Genomic DNA, 20,297 nt, shown 5'->3' on the forward strand with positions numbered 1-20,297 from the left:
AAGTGTCGCCTTGTCCCAAGTAAGTCTATTCTATAATCTATCAGGTGACAGCGGGTTAGACACCACTGCTCTGATAATGCTAAACACTAAACGTCATTATACAATAGTTTTATTTATTATGTATACACTGTTCTGCCTGCATGTGTGCCTGCCCAACAGAAGAGGACACCAGATCTCACTATAGGTGGTTGTGAGCTACCTTGTGGGTGCTGGAAATTGAACTCAGGACCTCTGCAAGAGCAGCCAGTGCTCTTGACCCCTGAGCCGTCTCTCCAGCCAACAACAGGCAGGAGTTGACATCTCCATCTTGCTGCTTCCATGCTGCCCTGATTGACACACTGGAGTTTTGATTCCCACACTGCACCTAAGAATGGGATTCTGGGCTGGGCGTTTCCTGTTGTTCTTATCTTCACCAAATGGAATTCAGTTCCCAGCGAGGTCACACCACAGAGTTCTGCAGAGGCAGTGGCAGTGCACAGATGCCTGTGCTGAGCGTGGGACCTTGCTCTGCTGTCGCAGGCAGAGCACACTGTCAGCCCACCATCCCTCTTACAGATCCAAAAGAGGCTGAGGGAGGGCGTGAACAGGGCACAGCACCCTCCAACTCTACTTGTCTGCCCTTGGCTATCTAGCGTCCTTGGTGGCCGTGCAAGGCCATTAACAGGGCTGGGGTGGACGGTGGCTGGAGATGGCTCAGCCGTGAGGAGTGTTCGCTGCCCACTGGGTGCTGCTGGCTCACGCCTTTACTCCCAGAACTTGGGATGCAGAGGCAGGTGATTCTCATGGTTCGAGGCCAGCCTGGTCTACAGAGTGAGTTTCAGGACAGCCAGGGCTACACAGAGAAGCTCTGTCCCCATAAAAGCCCAGTCTGCTGTTTTTCCAGAGGACTCAGTTATATTCCCAGCATCCTCTTGGCATGTCACTGTCTGTAACCACAGTTCCAGGGGGTCCGACACCCAAACATGAATGCAGACACAATGCCAATGCACATAAAAAAGTAAATCTTTTTAAAAGGGCTGTGGGCCGGGCAAATGGTTTTGTCTTTGGAAATGATGGTAGCCGTGAATTCTCCACAGCCCCTGGAAGTTCCTGTTGTTTGGTGGTCACCATCTGTCGTGGTTACTGTTCTGCTGCTGTGGTAAACACCATGACCAAGGCAACTTATAGAAGAAAGAGCCTATTAGGGCTTAGAGTCCGAGGCCATCACGGAGGGAGCACGGTCAGGCACAGTCAGGCATGGGGCTGGAGGTCATTCAGGAACGGTCAGGCTCGGTGCTGGGCTCAGTCAGGCTCACAGCTGGAGCCACAGGCAGGAGACAGAGTATTAAACCATGCCTCTGTGAGAGCACAAAACTTCATGTACCATAAACACTGCAGTTCCTAACAAACAGTAGCCCGGAACCCAAGCTGAGGCGTTTCGGGCATCGTTCCTTGGCGCGTAGGGTGGGGTCGCCACAGGCAGCACCAAGAAGCCCGGTGCTGCGCGGCGAAGTGTGACAAGGCCAGAGCTGCGCTGCTGGGAGCACCTGAACTGTGCGCTTTGATTCCGATTAACCTTTGCTCCCCGTGCACTCGGTCGTTCACCATCGCTCACGACGCGGTTCTGCAGAGCCGGGACCCACTACTGAAGAGTCTCGCGTGGCTGACTGCTCGAGCTGCGAATCAGCCCGCAGTGTGTCTCTTTTCCTTTCTATTGCTGAGGAAAAACTCTTCAGCCAGGAACAGAGTAGGGACAGGAAGGCTCACGTGGCTAACGGTCCACGCTGAGGGAGGTCTCGGCGCCAGGGATGATGCTCACGTCACATGCACAGACAGGAGCCGAGAGAAAGGACCGAGGACAGAGGCCTGCTTCTGTCCCACACGCTGACAGAGGGACTCACCTCCCCGCCAGAGAAGTTTGGTGGGGACCGCGAAAGCTGCCGTGGCCGGCTGCTGGCTGCCGGGTGCGGGCGAGGCTCTCCGCGCTCACCAGCCTCTTACACGGCCCAGGACCTCCTGCGTGGGGGCCTGCTGCCTACACCAGTTATCAAGAAAATGCCGCGAGCCACGGCCCTGGCCAATCCGAGGCTGAGATTTTCTTCTCCAGCGATTCCGGGTTGTGTCCGCTGGCATGTAGAGTTCACCAGGGCACAGCGAGGGCTGTGGGTGTTAGATCCTCCTCCGCGCTGGCCCTCATACCACCCTCGGCCTGCAGACACGCCAGCGGGCTTTCCCACGAGCCTGGCTCCAAGTTTCCCCACGACCGTGTCACAGAGCACAAGGGGATCCTCGGGCTGAGGATTTCCCTGGACGGGCCGCTGTGAGTCCCCTGTGACGCTGGACTCAGCATTCAGCTAGGAGACACTTTTCCTCTTTTAACTAAGTCACCCGCCCTCCCAGCCCTGACCCCACCCTTTCTTCCTAAGGGAGCCCTGTGGTCTGGCCATGCGTAGACTTGAACTTGAACCCCACCAGCTGTAGAACCTGCGAGACATTTCATTCCATTTCCTCTCCTTTTTACCTGTTGCTCCTTATCTCCCCACACAGCGGTCATGCTGCCCATGAGTCCTCTTCTCTCCATTAGAGTTCCTCCTCCTCGGACAGCAGCTTGGGCAGCTCACCTCACTACCCACCTCAGGGGACAAGCCACAGCTTCCTAAGGCTCCTGTCCCAAATTGGCAGTGGTCAGGCTCAGCTCAGAGGACATGTTCATCCTCCCACAGCCAATTCTTACAACCATCTTTAAATTTTACGCGTGTTTACATGTGGGCCTGTACATCACTTACACACCTGGCACCCTCGGAGAGCAGAAGAGAGACAGATGGTCGCGGCTTCCATGCAGTGCTGGGGATTGAACTCAGGTCCTGTGGAAGAGCAGCTGGTGTCCTTCACCTCGGAGCCACCTCTCCAGCCCCTCACTCTCACCTCTTAACATGACTGCACAATAATCACGCTGTTCTTCTCCATCCCCTTCACGTGACCAGGCACAGCTGGGCCTTGGGGGCTCACGCGGGAAGCTATTATATAATAGGGGTTTGGGGAGCCCGCCACCCCGTGTGCCCCCCCAAGTGGGCATTTTTCTAGACAGCTGCATGGAAGGTTGACGTGTGAGCTGGATCTGGGTTAAAAATCAAGTGCAAGTGTCCTGGCTCCTCGGGTAGATGGCAGTAAGCGTGTGGAGTCCTCCCCTGCACACGAGTGACAAAAGCACTTGTCTGCCCCTCCCCCACCAAGAAAATTCACCTTCAACACACACGGCAAAGAAGAAAGGAAGAGGGGGCGTGGGGTTAGGGATTCGCTAGCCTGGGGGGCCGAAGACAGCTTCAGGAGAGGCTTGCTCTGCCTTCCAAACTGCTGCTTTCCTTGGAAAGCTCTGGGCCAGGCCCCTCCCTCACAGGCTCCTGCCCTCACAGAGTCTAACACAGGCTCCTGCCCTCAGGGTCACCCTCGGCCTGCCACTCCCAGCAGGTTTGGGAGACAGGGTGCTGTTATGAAAGAGCTGGAGAGCTGGGCTGCCCCACCCCCACCCTGTCTGCTTCACTTTCACTTTCATGTTCCTGCTCTAGTTTCTTTTTCCCCACAATCGCCTCGTCATGGTCAGCTTAGGTTTCGGATCAGCTGCTTCTGCTTCTTCTTTTAAACTTTAACAATTTATTGGTCTTATTTCCCAGTAAAATATTCACATCATGGTAGAATAATGGAATGCTATTCAGCTGACTATCTTCAATTAACTCCACATAAATGTTTAACACCTAAAAACCTCAGGGAATCATAGTCAAGTAGGAACTTGATTTTTTCAAAGCAGGTACTGCTGCAGTCACTAATCCAGTCACTACCATGACCAGGAAGCTGTCATGGTAAATAAAGTTTGTTGAGGGTTTAAAAGTGTTTCTTTGAGGGCTGGAGAGAAGGCTCAGAGGTTAAGAGCACTGGCTGCTCTTCCAAAGGTCCTGAGTTCAATTCCCAGCAACCACTAACCTGGTTTATAATGAGATCTGCTGCCCCCTTCTGGCCTGCAGGTGTACATGCAGACAGAACACTGTATACATAATAAAAAAGTAAATAAATCTTTAACGTTTCAGTGAGCCATTGTAGTCAATCCAATAAGACTTTACTGAACTGTGTGGGGCAGTTTCTTCGCCTCTTCCTTAACTTCGATCAGGTACAAACCTGATCTTTTTATGGAGAATCACGTACAGCTCCCGCTGGTCAGGCTCACAGCAGCCATCCCAACAGTCATCGCTCACAGCTTCCACGATGCTTTCTTCATCCTCGTCGGCCCTGGTAGAGTCACTGTTGATGTCACCTAGACTCTTCATTAGATCTGGATGGACACACGTAAGTGACACACCAGGCGTGTCCCTCACGTGAACTGGACTTTCCTCTGCTAAGGTCATGTGGTTGAAGAAGTTAAAGTGGGGTTCTTTGTCAGGCAGAGATTCTCCTGTTGACCTAGAGCTGCTCACAGGTGTCCCGTGCCGCACTGGCCGCTGGGCCCGCAGGGGCAATCCTTTCTTTCATTGTGTGTGGGTTTGTCCGTGAGTGTGGAGAGGTAAAGTGGGGCTCTTTGTCAGCAGGCGCTGTACCTGCTCATGCTGGGGTACAGCCATGCACCACCACACCTGGCTTTTTTTATTTTGTGTGCACATTTGTGTAGATGCATGCCCGACACAGAATGTTCTAGAGACCAGAGGACAATTTTAGGGAGTTGGTTCTCACCTTCCACATGTCGTTCTGGGGATCAAGTTGAGGTTGAGGTCAGCAGGCCTGAGCACTCGACACAAAGGCCTGCAGTCACAGAAGAAAGAAAACACGCTTGTTGACGAGGGACAAAGTCCAGCATACAAGCTCTCCATCAGCTCTGAGCTAGCACCAGCGCTGCGCTCCTAAGCTCCCAAGCTGCGCTCAGACGAACCTTGTTTTCTTTAGATGAAGCATGTGTCTAGTGTTTAATCAGAACAAAGAGCTGACGGGCAGACTCTCACAGCACTCTAACCGTGCGACCAACCGTTCAAGCACCGCGTTAAGAGAACATGTGGCATTTGTCTCTCTGTGCCTGAATTATTTCACTAACAGTCCTGCAGCTCCGTCCGTGTGGTCACAAGCTGAGAGTCCATTCTTTCTCAGGGCAGACGGTAGTGTGTGTGTGTGTGCATGGGGAGTGCGTGTGTGCGTGTGTGTGCGCGCGCGAGTGTGGGTGTGACGTGGGCTAAGATCCTGCACTGATCCTGCAGCTCATCAGTTCTGCTGCTCTGGCTAGCCAGCCAGCTCCCGAGGGCCCCATGTGTCTAGCTGTGCGCCCACCTTGCCACTCTGGGAGCCATGTCCTCGGCCCCTTCCCTTTGATAACACCCTGTGGCTGCTGTACGGGGGTCTGGGAACTCCCATCCTGCTTCCATAATGAGTATAGCAATCTACATTCCTCCCTACACCCTCACAGGGTGAGGGTGGGGGTTCCTTCACTGCTGTTGCTAATCAGTGAGCTGCTGAGACACTGTGGTTTTGGGTGCATTTCCCTGATAGTGAACCTTGGCTGTTCTTCATATGCTTGTTTTGTACAGAATGTCTGTTCAGATCCTTTGACCAATTTTTCTTCATTTTGTAGCTTTATTACTTTCAAAGATATTTAGTCAGTCAGTTAGTCAGTTAGTTAGGTTTTTCAAGACAGGGTTTCTCAGTGTAGCCCTGGCTGTCCTGAACTCACTCTGTGGACCAGGCTGTCCTGGACTCACTCTGTGGACCAGGCTGTCCTGGACTCACTCTGTAGACCAGGCTGTCCTCTGCCACCCAAGGGCGGGAGTAATGTTGTACCCCACTGCATGTGTTTGCACATATGTCCCTGTGTGTCCCTGGGGTGACTGAGGAATCCAGATGAGGACCCTAGGGGTCGCTGGATGTGGGGACCAAAGTCCAGTGCTCTGCACCTCCTAACAGCTGCACCGCCCTGCCAGGCCCACCACCCTCTCCTGAGGCAAGGTCGCCTGCACCTGTCATACCCAGACCCCGAGACCCCAAAAGATCAGCAGAAGTCGAGTCCACTGCAAAACACATGAGGGTTTATTTAATACAAACTCTATCCGGGTCCCAGCTGTGGGGAGAGCCTGCCCAGGCTGAGTGAGTGACAGCGACAGCCAGGAGGCCACTGAGCTCCATAAACAAGCTGGAGCAGCTGGGAAGGTCCCCGACCCACAGCAAGCCCACACGGAGGGCTCAGACCTCAGAGGGCCACCAGGCTGCGGCTCAGAGCCCAAGCCTCATCCCTCCTCCCCACAGGGAGCCGGGAAAAGGCCCGCCCCTGAGGACCGCCTCCTCGGACCCGCCCCTCCATCCCCTCCGCCCTACTTCGGTTAACAACCCAAAGGTTGAAGGTTTCCCCGCGCTGACTGGTTCCATTCCTGCTGCCCTCACTCCTCCAGGCTGTTGCGGCTTCTCTGAAATCCAGTTTCTCCGGACGGGGCAGGCTCGGACTGGTCTCGGCAGCATGTGGGCTCTGGTCGTCTGGCTCCTGAGCCGCCTCCCTGACATCGAAGCCCGTGAGTGGGGTGGGGGAGGGGGGCTGTGGGCCACGCTCTGGGCAGGTTCAAGGTGGGAAAGACCCCAACCAGAGGACCGGAGTTCAAGGTAGCAGACACCTAGAGTCCCGATGAGGCGCTGTCAGAAAATGGAAGCTCAGCGAGTGGGGCTTAGAGGCATGCGGCACCAAACCAGCCTGTCAGGAGCGCTTAATTATGCCGGAGGACTTTAACCGAGACGCCGCAAAGGGCGGCGAGGTGCTGATAAGAGCCAACGCCAGAATGATTTTGAATGCTGCTTTAGCCACACTAATTACATAGACACCTGCGACATCTAAGAATGTATAACAGCACATTATACATCCTGTGGAATGCAACCTGGCCACAGGGACCGCGCGGACACCTTTGCCTCCAGCCGGACCTCAGACGAGTCTCCTGAGGACTTGACAGGCCTCGGAGCTTCTCCGGAGCCGCCTTCCAGGGCCGGTCTGATAAGGTGGCTTTTTCAGAACCGGTTTGTTAAGGTTCTGGGTTTGTCTGGGCTTTTCAAGCAGCCGTTCGGGAGTTGGCTGGGTAGTGGCGGTCTCTCGGCGCACTCACCAGAGTCTGGCCTGCCGCGCCCGCGTGGGCTCGCGCTCCAGCTTTTATACATTTTTCAGGGCAGAGCTTTACCTTATCACTCTCACACACACTCAGCTGCCTTAAGGGCGGTCTTAGTTACCGTCACTAGGAATATCCTCTTCTCTGTCCTTGGCAGCTCTGCTGTCTTACAGGCTCATTACACAGCCCCTGCCTTACACTCTAAGATGGCTTTGAGTGTCGCACGGGTGCACAGGTACCAGGGGCCAGAAGAGGGCACGGGACCTTCGGGAGTGGTCACAGACCCTCCTGTGGTGCTGAGAGCCACAGCGCAGTCCTCTGGAGAGCAGGAGCCCTGAACAGCTGCTCTCTCCGCAGCAGCCTCCCGACCTTCCTGCACGTTAATTTATGAAGCGCACATACATTGTGCACATGATAGTTTACATTTATCCGTGTGTGTGAGTGTGTGTGTGTGTGAGTATGTGTGTGTGTGTGTGTGAGTGTGTGAGTGTGTGTGTGAGTGTGTGTGTGTGTGAGTGTGTGTGTGTGTGAGTGTGTGTGTGTGAGTGTGTGTGTGTGAGTGTGTGTGAGTGTGTGTGAATGTGTGTGTGTGTGTGTGTGTGTGTATGAGTGTGTGCGTGTGAGTGTGTGTGTGTGTTCATACGTGTACCGTGCAACACATGCCACAGCCCAGATGTGGTGGTCAGAGGACCTGTTCAGGTCAACTCTCTCCTTCCACCACGTGGGTGGTAGCAGGTGCCTTCACTGGCCCAGCAGTGATCCCTGGCTTCGGCATCTTCACCGTCCTCACCATCCTCACCATCGTTCCACCATCATCAATTATTTGGGATGGGATTGTGCTACATGGCCCTCAAATTCATGATCCTCCTGCCTCAGCTCACATGTATGCAGATGTTTATGTGCGTATGTCTGGATGGCCTGCCTTCTCAGACAGCACGTGTGGATCGGGACTTGTGGTTGCCTTTGCCCTGGAGGCACACAGCACGGGCAGAAGGGCGACAGTGAGGGGAGGCCTCCTTAGGATGCAGACACCAGAGGGGGAGGAGCAAGGGTGCCAGGTGGAGCTGTAAAGACCACAAGTTCCAGGAAACAAAGTTGAGGAAGCAGGGCTCAGGCTGCGGCCAGTCGGGACAGTGCCTGTCCTGGTTCTGGGCTGGCCCCTCCACCACAAGAAAAAGAAAGAGCTGGACAAAAGGGCTCTGGGCTGTGGCTCCGGCTGCACCACCTCCGTCTGCTCATCTCTGGTCGGTCAGCTTCCTTCTAAGAGGGGAGACGGAGCTGGGCACACTACCTCACGCCAGTGATCCTGGAGTCCCAGCTCTGGAGGACTGAGGCAGGAGGATTGCAGTGAGTCCTAGGCTACCCTGGGCTGCAGAGTAAGACTCTGCCCCTGCCCCAGGAAAATAACTTGTCTGTACCTCAGGATGCGGACAGCCTACACACCCTCACAAGCAGGAGCAGGAAATCCTGCTCTGGGTGTGCGTAAACAGACGACTGGGTAGAGAACTCAGCTCAAGTATACAGTGGGAGCTAACACAACACAATGAAATCAGTCATAAAGGAATTTCACAGGGCTCCCTAATAATGGGAGCAGGGGCTGGCTCTTTGACCATCCTCTCCCTGAGGGAAGAGCAGTCTTACCAGGCCCCAGAGGAAGACAATGCAGCCAGTGCTGATGAGACCTGATAGACTAGGGTCAGATGGAAGGGGAGGAGGACCTCCCCTATCAGTGGACTGGGGCAGAGGCATGGGTGGAGAAGAGGGATGGAGGGTGAGATTGGGAGGGGATGAGGGAGGGGCTACAGCTGGGATACAAAGTGAATAAACTAATTAATAATAAATAGATTTTTAAAAAGGTATTTCAGGTCCTAAGGAAATGAAGCAATGGCATTGTGAGAGATTGCCAAAGCTGCAATCAGCTCACTAAGAGGCCGGCCTCAGAAAGACAAACACACATTTTTTCTCTGGAACCTGAGCTTAAAATCACTCCTGTGTGTTGGGCGTGACAGCGTGCACCTGTAATCCAGCATTTGGAAGGTGGAGGCAGAAGGATCACAAGTTCAAGGCCAGCCTGGTCTAGAGAGGGAGTCCAGGACAGCCAGGGCTGCGGACAGAGACCCGCTCTTGGGGTGGGCTCTGACAGGGGTGGGATGCTGACCTCAAACCCACAGCAGAGCCCTGGAGGCCAGAGGCGTCAGGTCCCTGGAACTGGAGTTACACACAATCTTTAGTCACCAGGTGGAGCTGGGACTTGAACCCTGGTCCTCTACAGGAGCGACCAATGCTCTTGACCGGTGAGCCACCTCTCCAGCCCCTCACACTCACACGTCGCTGTCAGTTCTCTCAATTACCCTAGTGCACAGGGTCATGAAATGTCCTCATTTGTGCGCCGTCCACTCCAGAGCTGGGTCCTGCTCACACTAACCCCGATTCCCTTTGCAGGGTCACATTCTCTGCACTATTCCTACTCGGCCATGTCAGAGCCTGACCTGCCAGTCCCTGCATTTTCTGCCAGCGGCTTCATAGATAACCAGCCCTTCATCCGCTATAACAGCAGGATGGAGAGGGCGGAGCCTGCTGTGGGCTGGCTGAAGGAAGACTCGGCTTACTTTGAGGATGAGACCCAGGCCTTCAACAACAGGAAGAGGATTTTCCAGCTGAGCCTGAGGAACATACAGGGCTACTACAATAGCTCTGGAGCCCAGAGTAGGAGAGCCGGCGGCTCCCGCCAGCAAGCAGGTACGCACCAGGACGCCCGCCTACCTCACCCGAGTGTCCCACAGGCTATCCCCGGAGAACAGGCTGGACATGTCCGCTCCCAGAGCTCAGGGTCTGTCCGACACGCATCTGTTCAAAACCTGCTGATATGAGTACAGGTGTGCACACAGCATGTCCTCAGAGGCCAGTCCCTCCTTAAAGCCCCAGTGAGAAGCAGCGCCATTCGCCATCACTGACTGAAGTAAGCAGGGGACACTCCAGCGGTCAGAGTGTCTCAAGAATGAGATGAAACTCTAAACCCTGAGGAATGGGCACAGAATGGGTCTGTGGAGAACACAGAAGACAGGCATAGACTCACGCTGGTCACCCACCCACTCTAAGAGGCTGAGGCAGGAAGACTGACTGCCTCAAGGTCAAGGCCAGCCTGGGCTACATGGAGTGAACTCCAGTGTCTGGGCTAACGCACAATATCTTGTCCCAGAAAGAGAGTAAAAAGAGACTTTTCACACAACCAGCAGTCACGCTGCAGCACGTGCAGGATAGGTCGGGAGAAGGAGCTCGGAAAGTGGATTTTTAGAGGACAATTCTAGCACAGACTCGCCCCTGCTCAGCACTACTGACAAGTCTGTGAGGAGCCTGTGAGCCAGGGAGGAGCCCGTGACAGCTGCTGGGGGAGGCTGTCCCAGACTCCACGAGTTGGCCATGTGGGCAAACCTTCAGAAGCTCACTGTGTGGAACAAGACACACGTACAGGCACATTTGAGGTAGTAAGTTCAGGCTGAGGAGCTTGGGCCCGAAAACTGGGACAGGGGCATGATGGACCCAAGCAGGCCACCTCAGCCACACCTGACTTTGACGTCCATTAGAGAATTCCTCAGCATGAAGCTTGCTGCCTAGGTGGGCAGTGGGTGGTCTGGCTCAGTCTGGGTTTGCTTGTTTTCTTTTTTTTTTTTTTTTTTCAATGCAGTTTATTCAGGAACATTGAACAATCCTCGGACCCTGGGGAAAGCCAGCCCACAGCTTAAATAGCCTCTGGGTAGCCAACCCAGGCGTGCCATGGGGGCAATGCAGATAGGTCCACATACATGGAAGCAAGCCAGATCCTCGGCCTTAGCCAAATGTGGAGTTGTTCGTGACAGAGAGCACTCACCATCGGGAAGGTGGAAGGCGGAAACCAGCTCCATCTTTAAGGCATAGCATTCCGCAGCTCTCTACAGTTCCCCCTTTTTGTTTTGGACGCATCAGGCAAGAGTAGAGGTCTGATCTCTGATATTAGAAATAAATTGGGACTTTGTACAGATGTTCATTTAGGTGTCATCCACCCAAAGAGCATCAGACCCGTCCGATACCTTTTTCTCAGAGGCGGGACCTGGGGCATCAACCCGCATGCAATCAGACATGCTCTCCTCTGGGTCCAAAGCGGCTGACCCTGAGTGCAGTGCTTAGCCTCGCATCCTGAGGCTTGTTTTCTTTTGTGCTTGTTTTGACGCATGGCGCCCGGGGCGTCCTCTAACTCCCTGTGGCTGAGGATGGCCTCCAGCCTGCGCCTGCCCGGGCTTGGTTCTTATTGAGCACGCTGTGTCCACCCTTCACCACCACGCTCGTGGGCTGTGCTCCTGAACTGGGAGAGAACTCTCGGCCCCTGGGATCGCCCGCACAGCAGCATGGGGTCTGGCCCTGGGCTTCTGTGTGCACAAGGGGTCAGAGCTAGAGTCGGACGAGCAGCCCCGTGACATCACGGCACAGGGCAGCTGAGCTCAGCTGCCCTCAAGGCTTTCCCAGGCCGGAGTGTGAACACCCATCCTGCCAGGACAGCCTCGGGTGTGCCGGGCAGGGCGGCAGGGGCTGCAGGAGAGGTCTGGGCAGTGCATCTGTGGTCACTGACACGCCTGTCCCGGGGCGTCTAGGTCCTCACACCCTCCAGTTCACGTACGGCTGTGAGATGCGGGACGGCACAAGCGGCACGGGGCACTGGCAGTACGGCTACGATGGCAGGGACTACCTGGCCTTGGATTTGGACTCTATGCAGTACACGGCAGCCACGTTCATTGCTGGCTACACCAAGCGGAAGTGGGAAAACAGCGAGTACTGGCTGGAGAGAGAGAAGAGCTACTTGGAGAAGGAATGCGTATTGTGGCTGCAGAGATACTTGATCCTAGGAGGAAAGACCATTCTCCGGACTGGTAATGACCTCCGCTCCAAGCCCAGCCCTCCTCCTCGTGGCCAGGCTGTAGCTGGCCACGTGATCTCGCCCTGTAGTTGGCGGAGCTCCCTTGGCCACTCTAGCACAGGAGCAAGGCTATCTGGGTGGTCCCGTGGGCCGGGGTGGCTTCCCACCAGCAGAACTCCTGGACCGTGGTCACCTAGCTCTCTCTGAGGACTCTGAATGTGTCCCAAGGTCCTTGGAAGGTCTCCCACCCCTGCCTTTTCCACTGGAAACACGAAGCTGTGCTGACCAGCATCTATCTGTCTGTCTCCTGCAGACACTCCCCAGACAAGAGTGACCCACCACCCCAGACCTCAAGGGGGCGCCAGCCTGAGGTGCTGGGCCCTGGGCTTCTACCCTGCTGACATCTCCCTGACCTGGCAGTTGGATGGGGAGGACCTGACCAAGGATATGGAGCTGGGGGAGACCAGGCCTTCAGGGGATGGAACCTTCCAGAAGTGGGCAGCTGTGGTGGTGCCTCCTGGGAAGGAGCAGCATTACACGTGCCATGTGCAGCATGAGGGTCTGCCTGAGCCCCTCACCCTGAGATGGGGTAAGGAGGCTGTGGGTGCAGAGCTGGGGTCAGGAGAGCTGGAGCCTTGTGCAGACCCTGAGCAGGTCAGGGCTGAGAGTGGTTCATGAGCCTCACCTTCCCTTCCTGCCCTTCTCTTCCCAGAGCCTCCTCAGCCCACTTTCCCCATCATGGCAGTCATTGCTGTTCTGATTGTCCTTGGAGCTGTGGTCATCATTGGAGCTGTGGTGCCTGTTGTGAGGAAGAGGAGGAGAAACACAGGTAGGAGAGGGTAGGGTCTGGATTTTCTCTCAGCACTTTTAGAAGTGTGCTCTGCTCACTAATGGAAACACATCCACACCCTCATTGCTACTGTCTCTAACTGGGTCTGCTGTCAGTTCTGGAATTGAACTCAGGACCTCTGGAAGACCAGCCAGTGCTCTTAACCTCTGAGCCGTCTCTCCAGCCCATCAATCTCTTTTAAAATCCAAAGTCTTAAAATTCAAAGTCTCTCAACTGTGGTTTCCTGTAAAACACTTTCTGACTTCAAGACGGAAGAACCAGGACACAGTCACAATCAAACCAAAGCAAAAGCCAGACTCCAGCCGTGTGAACCTCACAACGTCCGGTCTGGGTCCACTCAGGGTCTCCTGTCCTCCTCCAAAGGGCTGGGTCCCTTCTCCAGTGTAGGCTTTGATTTTCCAAAAAGATTAATAAATAAATGAAAAATTAACATATTATAAATAAATCAATAAAGATTGACTTGCGTATTTATTAACTATGTTCTGTTTCCATTACAGTATTTATTAACTATGTTCTGTTTCCATTACAGTAAAGCACTATGTGGGTACTGGGAATGAACTCAGGACCTCTAGAAGAGATCCATTAAACAGCAAGCCAGCAATTCAGCAAAAGCAGCTGCAGCAGCCGCCTGATTCTCTCTAGAGCGTCTGGAAGCGGAGCGATGACATTTATACTCTCCAACAGTCCAGACAGGATGTTTTTCAACTGCAAAGACCATGGTTCCGCACCTGCTGCTCTGACATCCCAGAGCCCACCCCTCAGGGCCACACCTCCAAGCCCTTCCCAGCAATCCCACCAACCCAGACCAAGCCTTCAGGAAACACAGGAGCCATCACACCTCCACAGCTCCCCAAGGAACAGCTCAGCCAAGAGGGTAAGGAGACCCAAGGGAGACCACGCCCATGAGCCGAGCACATGCCACCTCGACGTCGCAGAAGCTCTTAGTCTGTGGTGGGGAACAACCAGCATTCTCTGTGATGAGAACCAGGCTTATCACACTGGGGCACGCAGCAGCTGTGAGAACTGACACACCCAGAAACTAGGCTAAACTATGCTAACTATGAGAGGGAGGGACACCGAGGCCTCTGTGACAACCCCTCCCCCCAAACAGTAACAGGCCAGACAGAAAGCCACCGAAGAGCAGTGTGGAGGAGATGCTGCAGTGTGGAGGAGCCGGAGTTTGGCCCTCCTCGAGGGCTGGCTCTGGCGGGGCCTGGAAGAGCAGGCACCAGAGTTTGGCTATGCTCCAGGAGAAAACAGATAAAGCAACCTGGACTTTTTCTTTTTTTTTTTCTAATTTTTACTTTTACTTTTTTTTTTGGGGGGGGAGTCACACATTGGGGTGTGTGGGAGGACTGGGAAGTGAGGGTGATCAGAGGTCGTGAGGTAAAATTTCCAGAGTCCATAAAAACATCTTTTGAAAAGGAGAAAAAGAAAAGAAACTATGCCAAAACCTTTACTGAGGCTGGGAGAGGAACTGGTCTGAGAAAGCCCTGGGGTGGAATTCCGAATTTGAGCAGCGGGGACAAGGGCACAGGAAGAAATTACAAGTGACACTTGATAGGGTGATGGTAGGAGGTGAGCTCTTACGTGTACATGGAAAGATACAGGCCAGGGGATAGAGCCCTTGAATTATTATACGTGCACTTACAGATCGTGTGTATGCATGGTGTGTGCGTGTGCATGGTGTGTGCGTGTGGATGTATGCATGGTGTGTGCGTGTGGATGTATGCATGGTGTGTGCGTGTGCATGGTGTGTGCGTGTGGATGTATGTATGTATGGTGTGTTTGTGTATGTATGTATGGTGTGTAGCCATGTGTGTATATATGCACGTATGTGGCAGCTTGTGGGATCAGTTCTCTCCTTCAGCCACGTGGGAATCAAGCTTAAGTCCCCAGACTTGGCAGTGGATCCTTTACTCACTGAGCCCTCCCTCAGGGATCTCAAAAAAAAAATTTTTTTTTGTTTTTGTTTTTTTAGAGACTAGAGTTTCTCTGTGTAGCTCTGGCTGTCCTGGAACACACTTTGTAGACCAGGCTGGCCTCAAACTCACAGAGATCCAACTGCCTCTGCCTCCCTGAGTGCTGGGATTATGGCGGAGGGTGGGAAGACTTTTAATGCTTATCTTTTTTCCATTTGTACTCTTTCGGTATTTTGTGTGTATGGGTGATTTGCCTGCATGAATGTCTGTGCACACAGGTGCATCTCGTGCCTGGACCTGTTACAGACAGCTGTGAGCCGCCATGTCAGTGCTGGGTTAGAACCCAGGTCCTCTGGAAGAGCAGCCAGTGCTCCTAACCACTGAGCCGTCTCTCCTTCCATCTTCCATAGTCTGCCATGGAGTTCAAATTTTGTCTACTCCAGTTCATATTCACAAAGTTAACGGCACCAAGGTGTGGTGAAATGACAGCTTAAAACCTGTAATCAGCCAGGCATGGTGGTGCACACCTTTAATCCCAGCACTCAGGAGACACAAGCAGGAGGATCTCTGTGACTTCAAAGACGGCCTGGTTTACCTAGCAAGTAGCCAGGGCTACCTCGAGAGTCCCTGTTCCAAAAACCCAAATAAGGGGCTGGAGAGATGGCTCAGCAGTTAAGAACACTGACTATTCTTACAGGGAGCCTGGGCTCAACTCCCAGCAGCCACACGGCAGATTATAAAGCTCTATCGTTCAGCTCCAGGGCCTCCTAGGGCACCAGGCACACACAATAAGAGTAAAAGGTTTTGGGAAGGAGGGGTTCTGTTTGTTTGTTTGCCCGTTTTTGTTTTGTTTTTGAGACAGGGTCTCTCTGTGTAGTCTTGGCTGTCCTGGACTCACTTTGTAGACCAGACTGGCCTTGAACTCACAGAGACCCGCCTGTCTGCCTCTGTGTGGGACTAAAGTGCTGGGACTAAAGGTGTGTGCCACTACACCCCACCATAAAAGTAAAAGGTAAACAGAGATATACTTTAAATAAATATCTAGCCAACAACAAAAAAAAAAAAACTATTTATCTCTCCCTGGGATCACACTGTCTTCTCCCCAGGTGCTCACAGGCGGTGCAGAGCCGAGGGGCAGACACGAAAGTTAGGAGTTTAAACGCTAGAGGAGCACACGGTGTGAGGGTGAGTCTCAGCCTTAGCACACAGCTGGGTGTGAGGGCGCACACCTGCCCGGGTTCCCAGAGGCCGGCTGCCAGGTGCTGGCGGAAGGGCAAGCCAGGCTTCGGTTAGACACCACAGTTTCAGTTTACACGGTGAAGAAGGTCTGGGGACAGGTGGTAGGCGTGGCCACACCCAGAGCTGACGTGCGCAGGAAGTAGCTGAGGCGGACAGTTAGGTTTACCGTTTAAAGCGCTAACCAGCCACGCTGACTCCCGCAGTTTCAGCTTGTACAGTTGAAACGAGCAGACACATACATACGTGAAGTCTCTAAAGATGGATATTTTATCAGTATTAAAATAAAATTTTGTTACATCTTTTAGGAATTTGGCCCACGGGTGCTAAGGCGCACCAGTGAAAGCCAGATGAGCGCTTGTAGGCGTGGGTTCTCACCATTAACGTGGGTCCAAGAGCGTGAACATGTCATCAAGCGTGGTGACACCTCCTTCACCTCCTTCTGCCCGGCCCAGTTTCCCAGTGAGTGAGAAACCTGTTTCCCCAATTCCCATTGAAGCAAGCGTAAGCGTCAAGGTACAGCAGGCCGGGGCTATGCGGGGCATAAAGTAACAGTGTGACTGTATCAGATAGAGAGTCTAATCAGGTCTGGAACAAGAGAAAGAAAAAGCAGCAGCGATGGAGCTGCTCCCCACAGGTGTTCAGCCCCCTCCCGCTGCGGCTCACAAGGTCTCAGTGTCCTGGTGCCGCCAGACCACCTCTGCCCCGCCAGCCTCTCACATCGACCACAGCTGGGGATCCTGTAAAACCCCAGTCTGTCTCTCCCATCTCCCAGTCTCTGTCTCTCCCCTCTCTGCTGGCCAACAGCATGACGTGAAGGAATATTCAGGGGACTTCTGAGGTGAGGTCAGAGATCCCTGAGGTCTTCCTCACTGCTCTGTTACTGTGAAGAGACACTGTGGTCAAGGCAGCTCTTATAAATAAAGAAAGCACTGAACTGAACGGGGGCGTTTCCGGTTTCAGATCATCAGTCCATGACCACCCTAAAAGGAAGCATGCCTGCAGGAAAGCAGACATGGTGACACAAAAGGGGAGGACAGCTTTATGATCCACAGGCAGCAGGCAGACAGACAGACAGGAGACAGACAGACAGAAGAGAGACAGACAGTGACAGGGCCTGGCATGAACCCTGGGAACCTCAAAACCTAGGGCCACCCCTCCTTCAAGAAGGCCACCCCCATCCCCCAATCCTTCCCCACAGTCCACCAACTGGGAAACAAGCATCCTATTAGATGAGCTGATGGAGCCATTCTTACTCAAACCACCACACTGAGTCATGACGTTCAATGAGTAAATTAGTCAGGAAATGTCTATCCGATGTATTCATTACGTCTCTCGGTGCTGAGACAATAGGCTCACCTGAGAGAAGATACAGCCCACCACGGCAGGGGACCACACCCTCAATCAGGAAGCTCAGTGAGGAGTACTCCGGCCAGCTTTTCCCTTCTAACTCGGCCTGCAGCCCACAGGAGCTGGCCAGCTCAGCAAGGCCGGCCAGCCTGCAGCCCAGATATCCTCAAACCTCTGCCTCCCTACTGCCGGGATCACCTGCTGCCACCAGGCTGTGTTTTCCACACGGGAATTTGAATCCAGACCCTTACCCTTGTACAGAGAGCAATCATCTTTACTGCCGAGTGTGGCAGGCGGCGGTGGCGCTCTGCCGACAGAGGCAGCTGGCAGAATCTCTAAGTTGGAGGCCAGCCCGGTCTACCCAGCGAGGTCCAGGACAGCCAGGGCTTATCTTGAAACACTAAAAATAAGTAGTGACATCGCTGAACACGCCTTAGAGAGAGACGACAAAGACAGAGCACCCCAGCAGGGAGAGGAGCGAAGTGGTCGGACAGCCAGGACAGCTTTGGGTGTTCCCCATCTAGTCACAACTGGAAGGCAGGCGGGTGTGAGGTGCATTCCTGTAAAGATGGTGTTTCCCAGGGCACCCCGGGCGCAAGCTGAGTTAGTGGTAATTCTGGCAGAAATAGCCTTTTCAGATAGTAGTGAGGCAAAGTATGCATTAATCCTGAAAAGATAAATGCGAAGCAAGAACGGACCAGCCTTAATCAGCTGGGAGCGACCGGTTGCTCCTCCCCAGAACCCCTGCAGATCCATCCTTAGCAGGCGGGGCCTGAGCAGTGACAGCCGCCCCCCTTAGCCATGCCTGGCCTCAGCCAGTGACCCTGACCTTCCCGCTGACACTCAACCTCCTGTCAGACGCTGCCCTCTGCTGGCCATTTGGGTAAATCTTCTTGCACGCTCCTTCTTCGAACCTGTCGCTGATCTTATAATCCCTCCAAGTCCCTTAACCACCCTGACCACACAGTAGCTGTGGGTGAATCGGTCCAGCTCGGCATTCCGTTTGAAGGGGGCCCTGCCGGAGTTCTGTCCCGCTGGGGAGATTCCCTTCACCAGCCTCAGAGCATTTTACCAGACTGTCTGCCTGTCACAGTGAGACACTGGTTTTCGGCTCAGCTGGCGGGAAGGCGCACTGTGGAGAGTCAGCTTGGCCAGGTCTGTGCTGTCCTCCATACCCTACGCATGCTTCCCGGACTCTAGTTATTCCGACTACAGATGACGCGGACACCCCGGCACGGCGGCAAGGGCCTCGCCTGCACCCCAGACTCACTGGGGCTCCCCCTCCCCGGGTCAAGGACAGGACGCTTGCACAGCCGCCGCCGCTAGGGGGCGCCAGACAACAGCCTGGCCTTGTCCTCCCGCACTGCGGACGCGGCCTGCTGGCGCCCCCCAGCGGTGCAAAGGGAAAGGCCACGGCTCAGCCCTGACACCCGCCCCAGGGCCCGGCAGCGTCCGCGGCAAGGCCCACACCGCGCAGACGCGGGCAAACACGGAAGTGCTCCGTGACCCCCACCCGCTGCCACCGACGGAGACGAGAGGAAAAGCCTCGGAGCCAGCTGTTCGTGCGCACGCCGGCCCCGTGTAACCCCAACACCGGGGCGCCGGCAGTTCTGCTCTGGCTTCGTTCTTGTGAGCCGAAGCGTGCCGGCCCAGAACAAGGTCTCGCTGCTTAAACGCTCACCCCGAGAGAGGCGCGGGCTATGCTGGGACCCCAAACGCCCAGTGTGGCCACCGGGCAGCTAACACTGGGCTCAGCCCGTGTCCGAGCAGTCCTGCTCCGGGCAGCACCCCCACGAGCCGCGCGGTTTCCCTGCGGAGAACTGTGCTCTGAGTTTCCAGCACCGAAGCTCAATCGAGGAGAAAACCTGATCTGGGCGTGTTCCAATACCCACCGGCACCCAAGGCTAGGCTTTCCCTGAGCACTGTTCCCTGGCGTGGGCCTAACGCGAGAACGTCCTTACAGCCAGGCACGGAGTAAACTCCTCCACGCGTGGCGCGGGGCCCAGAAGACACCTGCGCCTTCCTGACGCACGACCATCTTTCTCGGGGACAAGCTTTCTCCCTGTCCTGGAGCTCACTAACTAGGCTAGGCTGGCTCGCCAAGTCGTCCCGGGGATCTCTGTCTCTTCCTCACGCCGGCTTTTCACACCACAAGCCGCCACGCTCGGATTTGTTACGTGATTTCTATGGCTCAACCTCAGAGGTCCTGACTGAGCAATCTCCGCCGCCCTGAGCTGGGAAAATTAAAATCTAAAAAGCGCGTACGCCTCTAATCCCAGCACTCCGCGAGGCCAGCCTGGTCGACGGAGCGACCTCCAGGACAGCCAGGGCCAGAATAACCTGTTCCGAATAAATAAATAAATAAATGAATCAGAGAAAATAAAAATCAGAAACACCACAGGAGGCGCTCCAAGCCGGAAAGGCTTGAGGATGGTAACCCGTTCTTGTTTTGATAACCAACATTTCGGACAAGAAGCAACTTTAAAGGCGATTTTAGGCTTACCGTTTGGGATGAAGCTCAGTCATTCATGGCTCGCGGAAAAACAGCAGGACCCAAAAACCCGGCAAAAAAAAAAAAAAAAAAAAACAACCCAAGGGCGGACTTCCGTCAGCAAGGCTCCACCCCTTAAAGGTACGGCAGAACAGCCAGCCGCTGGGGACCAGACAGCTGGACCTAGGAGGGACCATTCCACTCAGAGGGTGGCACTGTTAGATGTTAAACTCAAGCCCGCCGAGGTGGCGCGCCTGTCATCCCCGCACTCCTGAGGCAGAGGCAGATCTCTGAGTTCCAGGCCAGCCTGGTCTACAGAGTGAGTTCCAGGACAGCCAGGGCTACACAGAGAAACCCTGTCTCGAAAAACGAAAGGAAAGAAAGAGATGGAGAGGAAGGAAGCAAGAAGAAATTACCCCGTTAAATATGACAGTTCTACCGTGGTCATCTAAGAAGTGTGTGTGAAGCC

General features: G+C 54.3%; 1 protein-coding gene and 1 long non-coding RNA gene across 3 annotated transcripts; one reads left to right on the plus strand and one right to left on the minus strand.

The window, feature by feature from the left end:
- Window positions 1-93: 93 nt before the first annotated feature.
- Window positions 94-19,914, minus strand: LOC132648280 (uncharacterized). The gene is made up of 2 exons (XR_009586647.1): window positions 19,841-19,914; window positions 94-4,767 (listed from the first exon to the last, which is right to left on the minus strand). It is a non-coding gene; the product is annotated as an uncharacterized LOC132648280 (long non-coding RNA).
- LOC110544743 (H-2 class I histocompatibility antigen, alpha chain-like) lies at window positions 6,059-16,929 on the plus strand. Of its 2 annotated transcripts, none has more exons than XM_060369024.1 (6): window positions 6,059-6,512; window positions 9,534-9,830; window positions 11,717-11,992; window positions 12,293-12,568; window positions 12,692-12,808; window positions 12,925-13,288. In XM_060369024.1, exons 1-6 carry the CDS (start codon window positions 6,461-6,463, stop codon window positions 13,008-13,010), a joined length of 1,104 nt encoding a protein of 367 aa, XP_060225007.1. In that variant the 5' UTR covers window positions 6,059-6,460; the 3' UTR covers window positions 13,011-13,288. The 2 variants fall into 2 exon arrangements, with proteins under 2 accessions (XP_060225007.1, XP_060225006.1); XM_060369023.1 differs by lacking the exon at window positions 12,925-13,288 and adding an exon at window positions 13,359-16,929 and having other exon boundaries at window positions 6,065-6,512.
- Window positions 19,915-20,297: the final 383 nt, after the last annotated feature.

This window comes from Meriones unguiculatus, chromosome 16 (genome assembly GCF_030254825.1).
Source record: "Meriones unguiculatus strain TT.TT164.6M chromosome 16, Bangor_MerUng_6.1, whole genome shotgun sequence".
Taxonomy (NCBI): Eukaryota; Metazoa; Chordata; class Mammalia; order Rodentia; family Muridae; genus Meriones; species Meriones unguiculatus.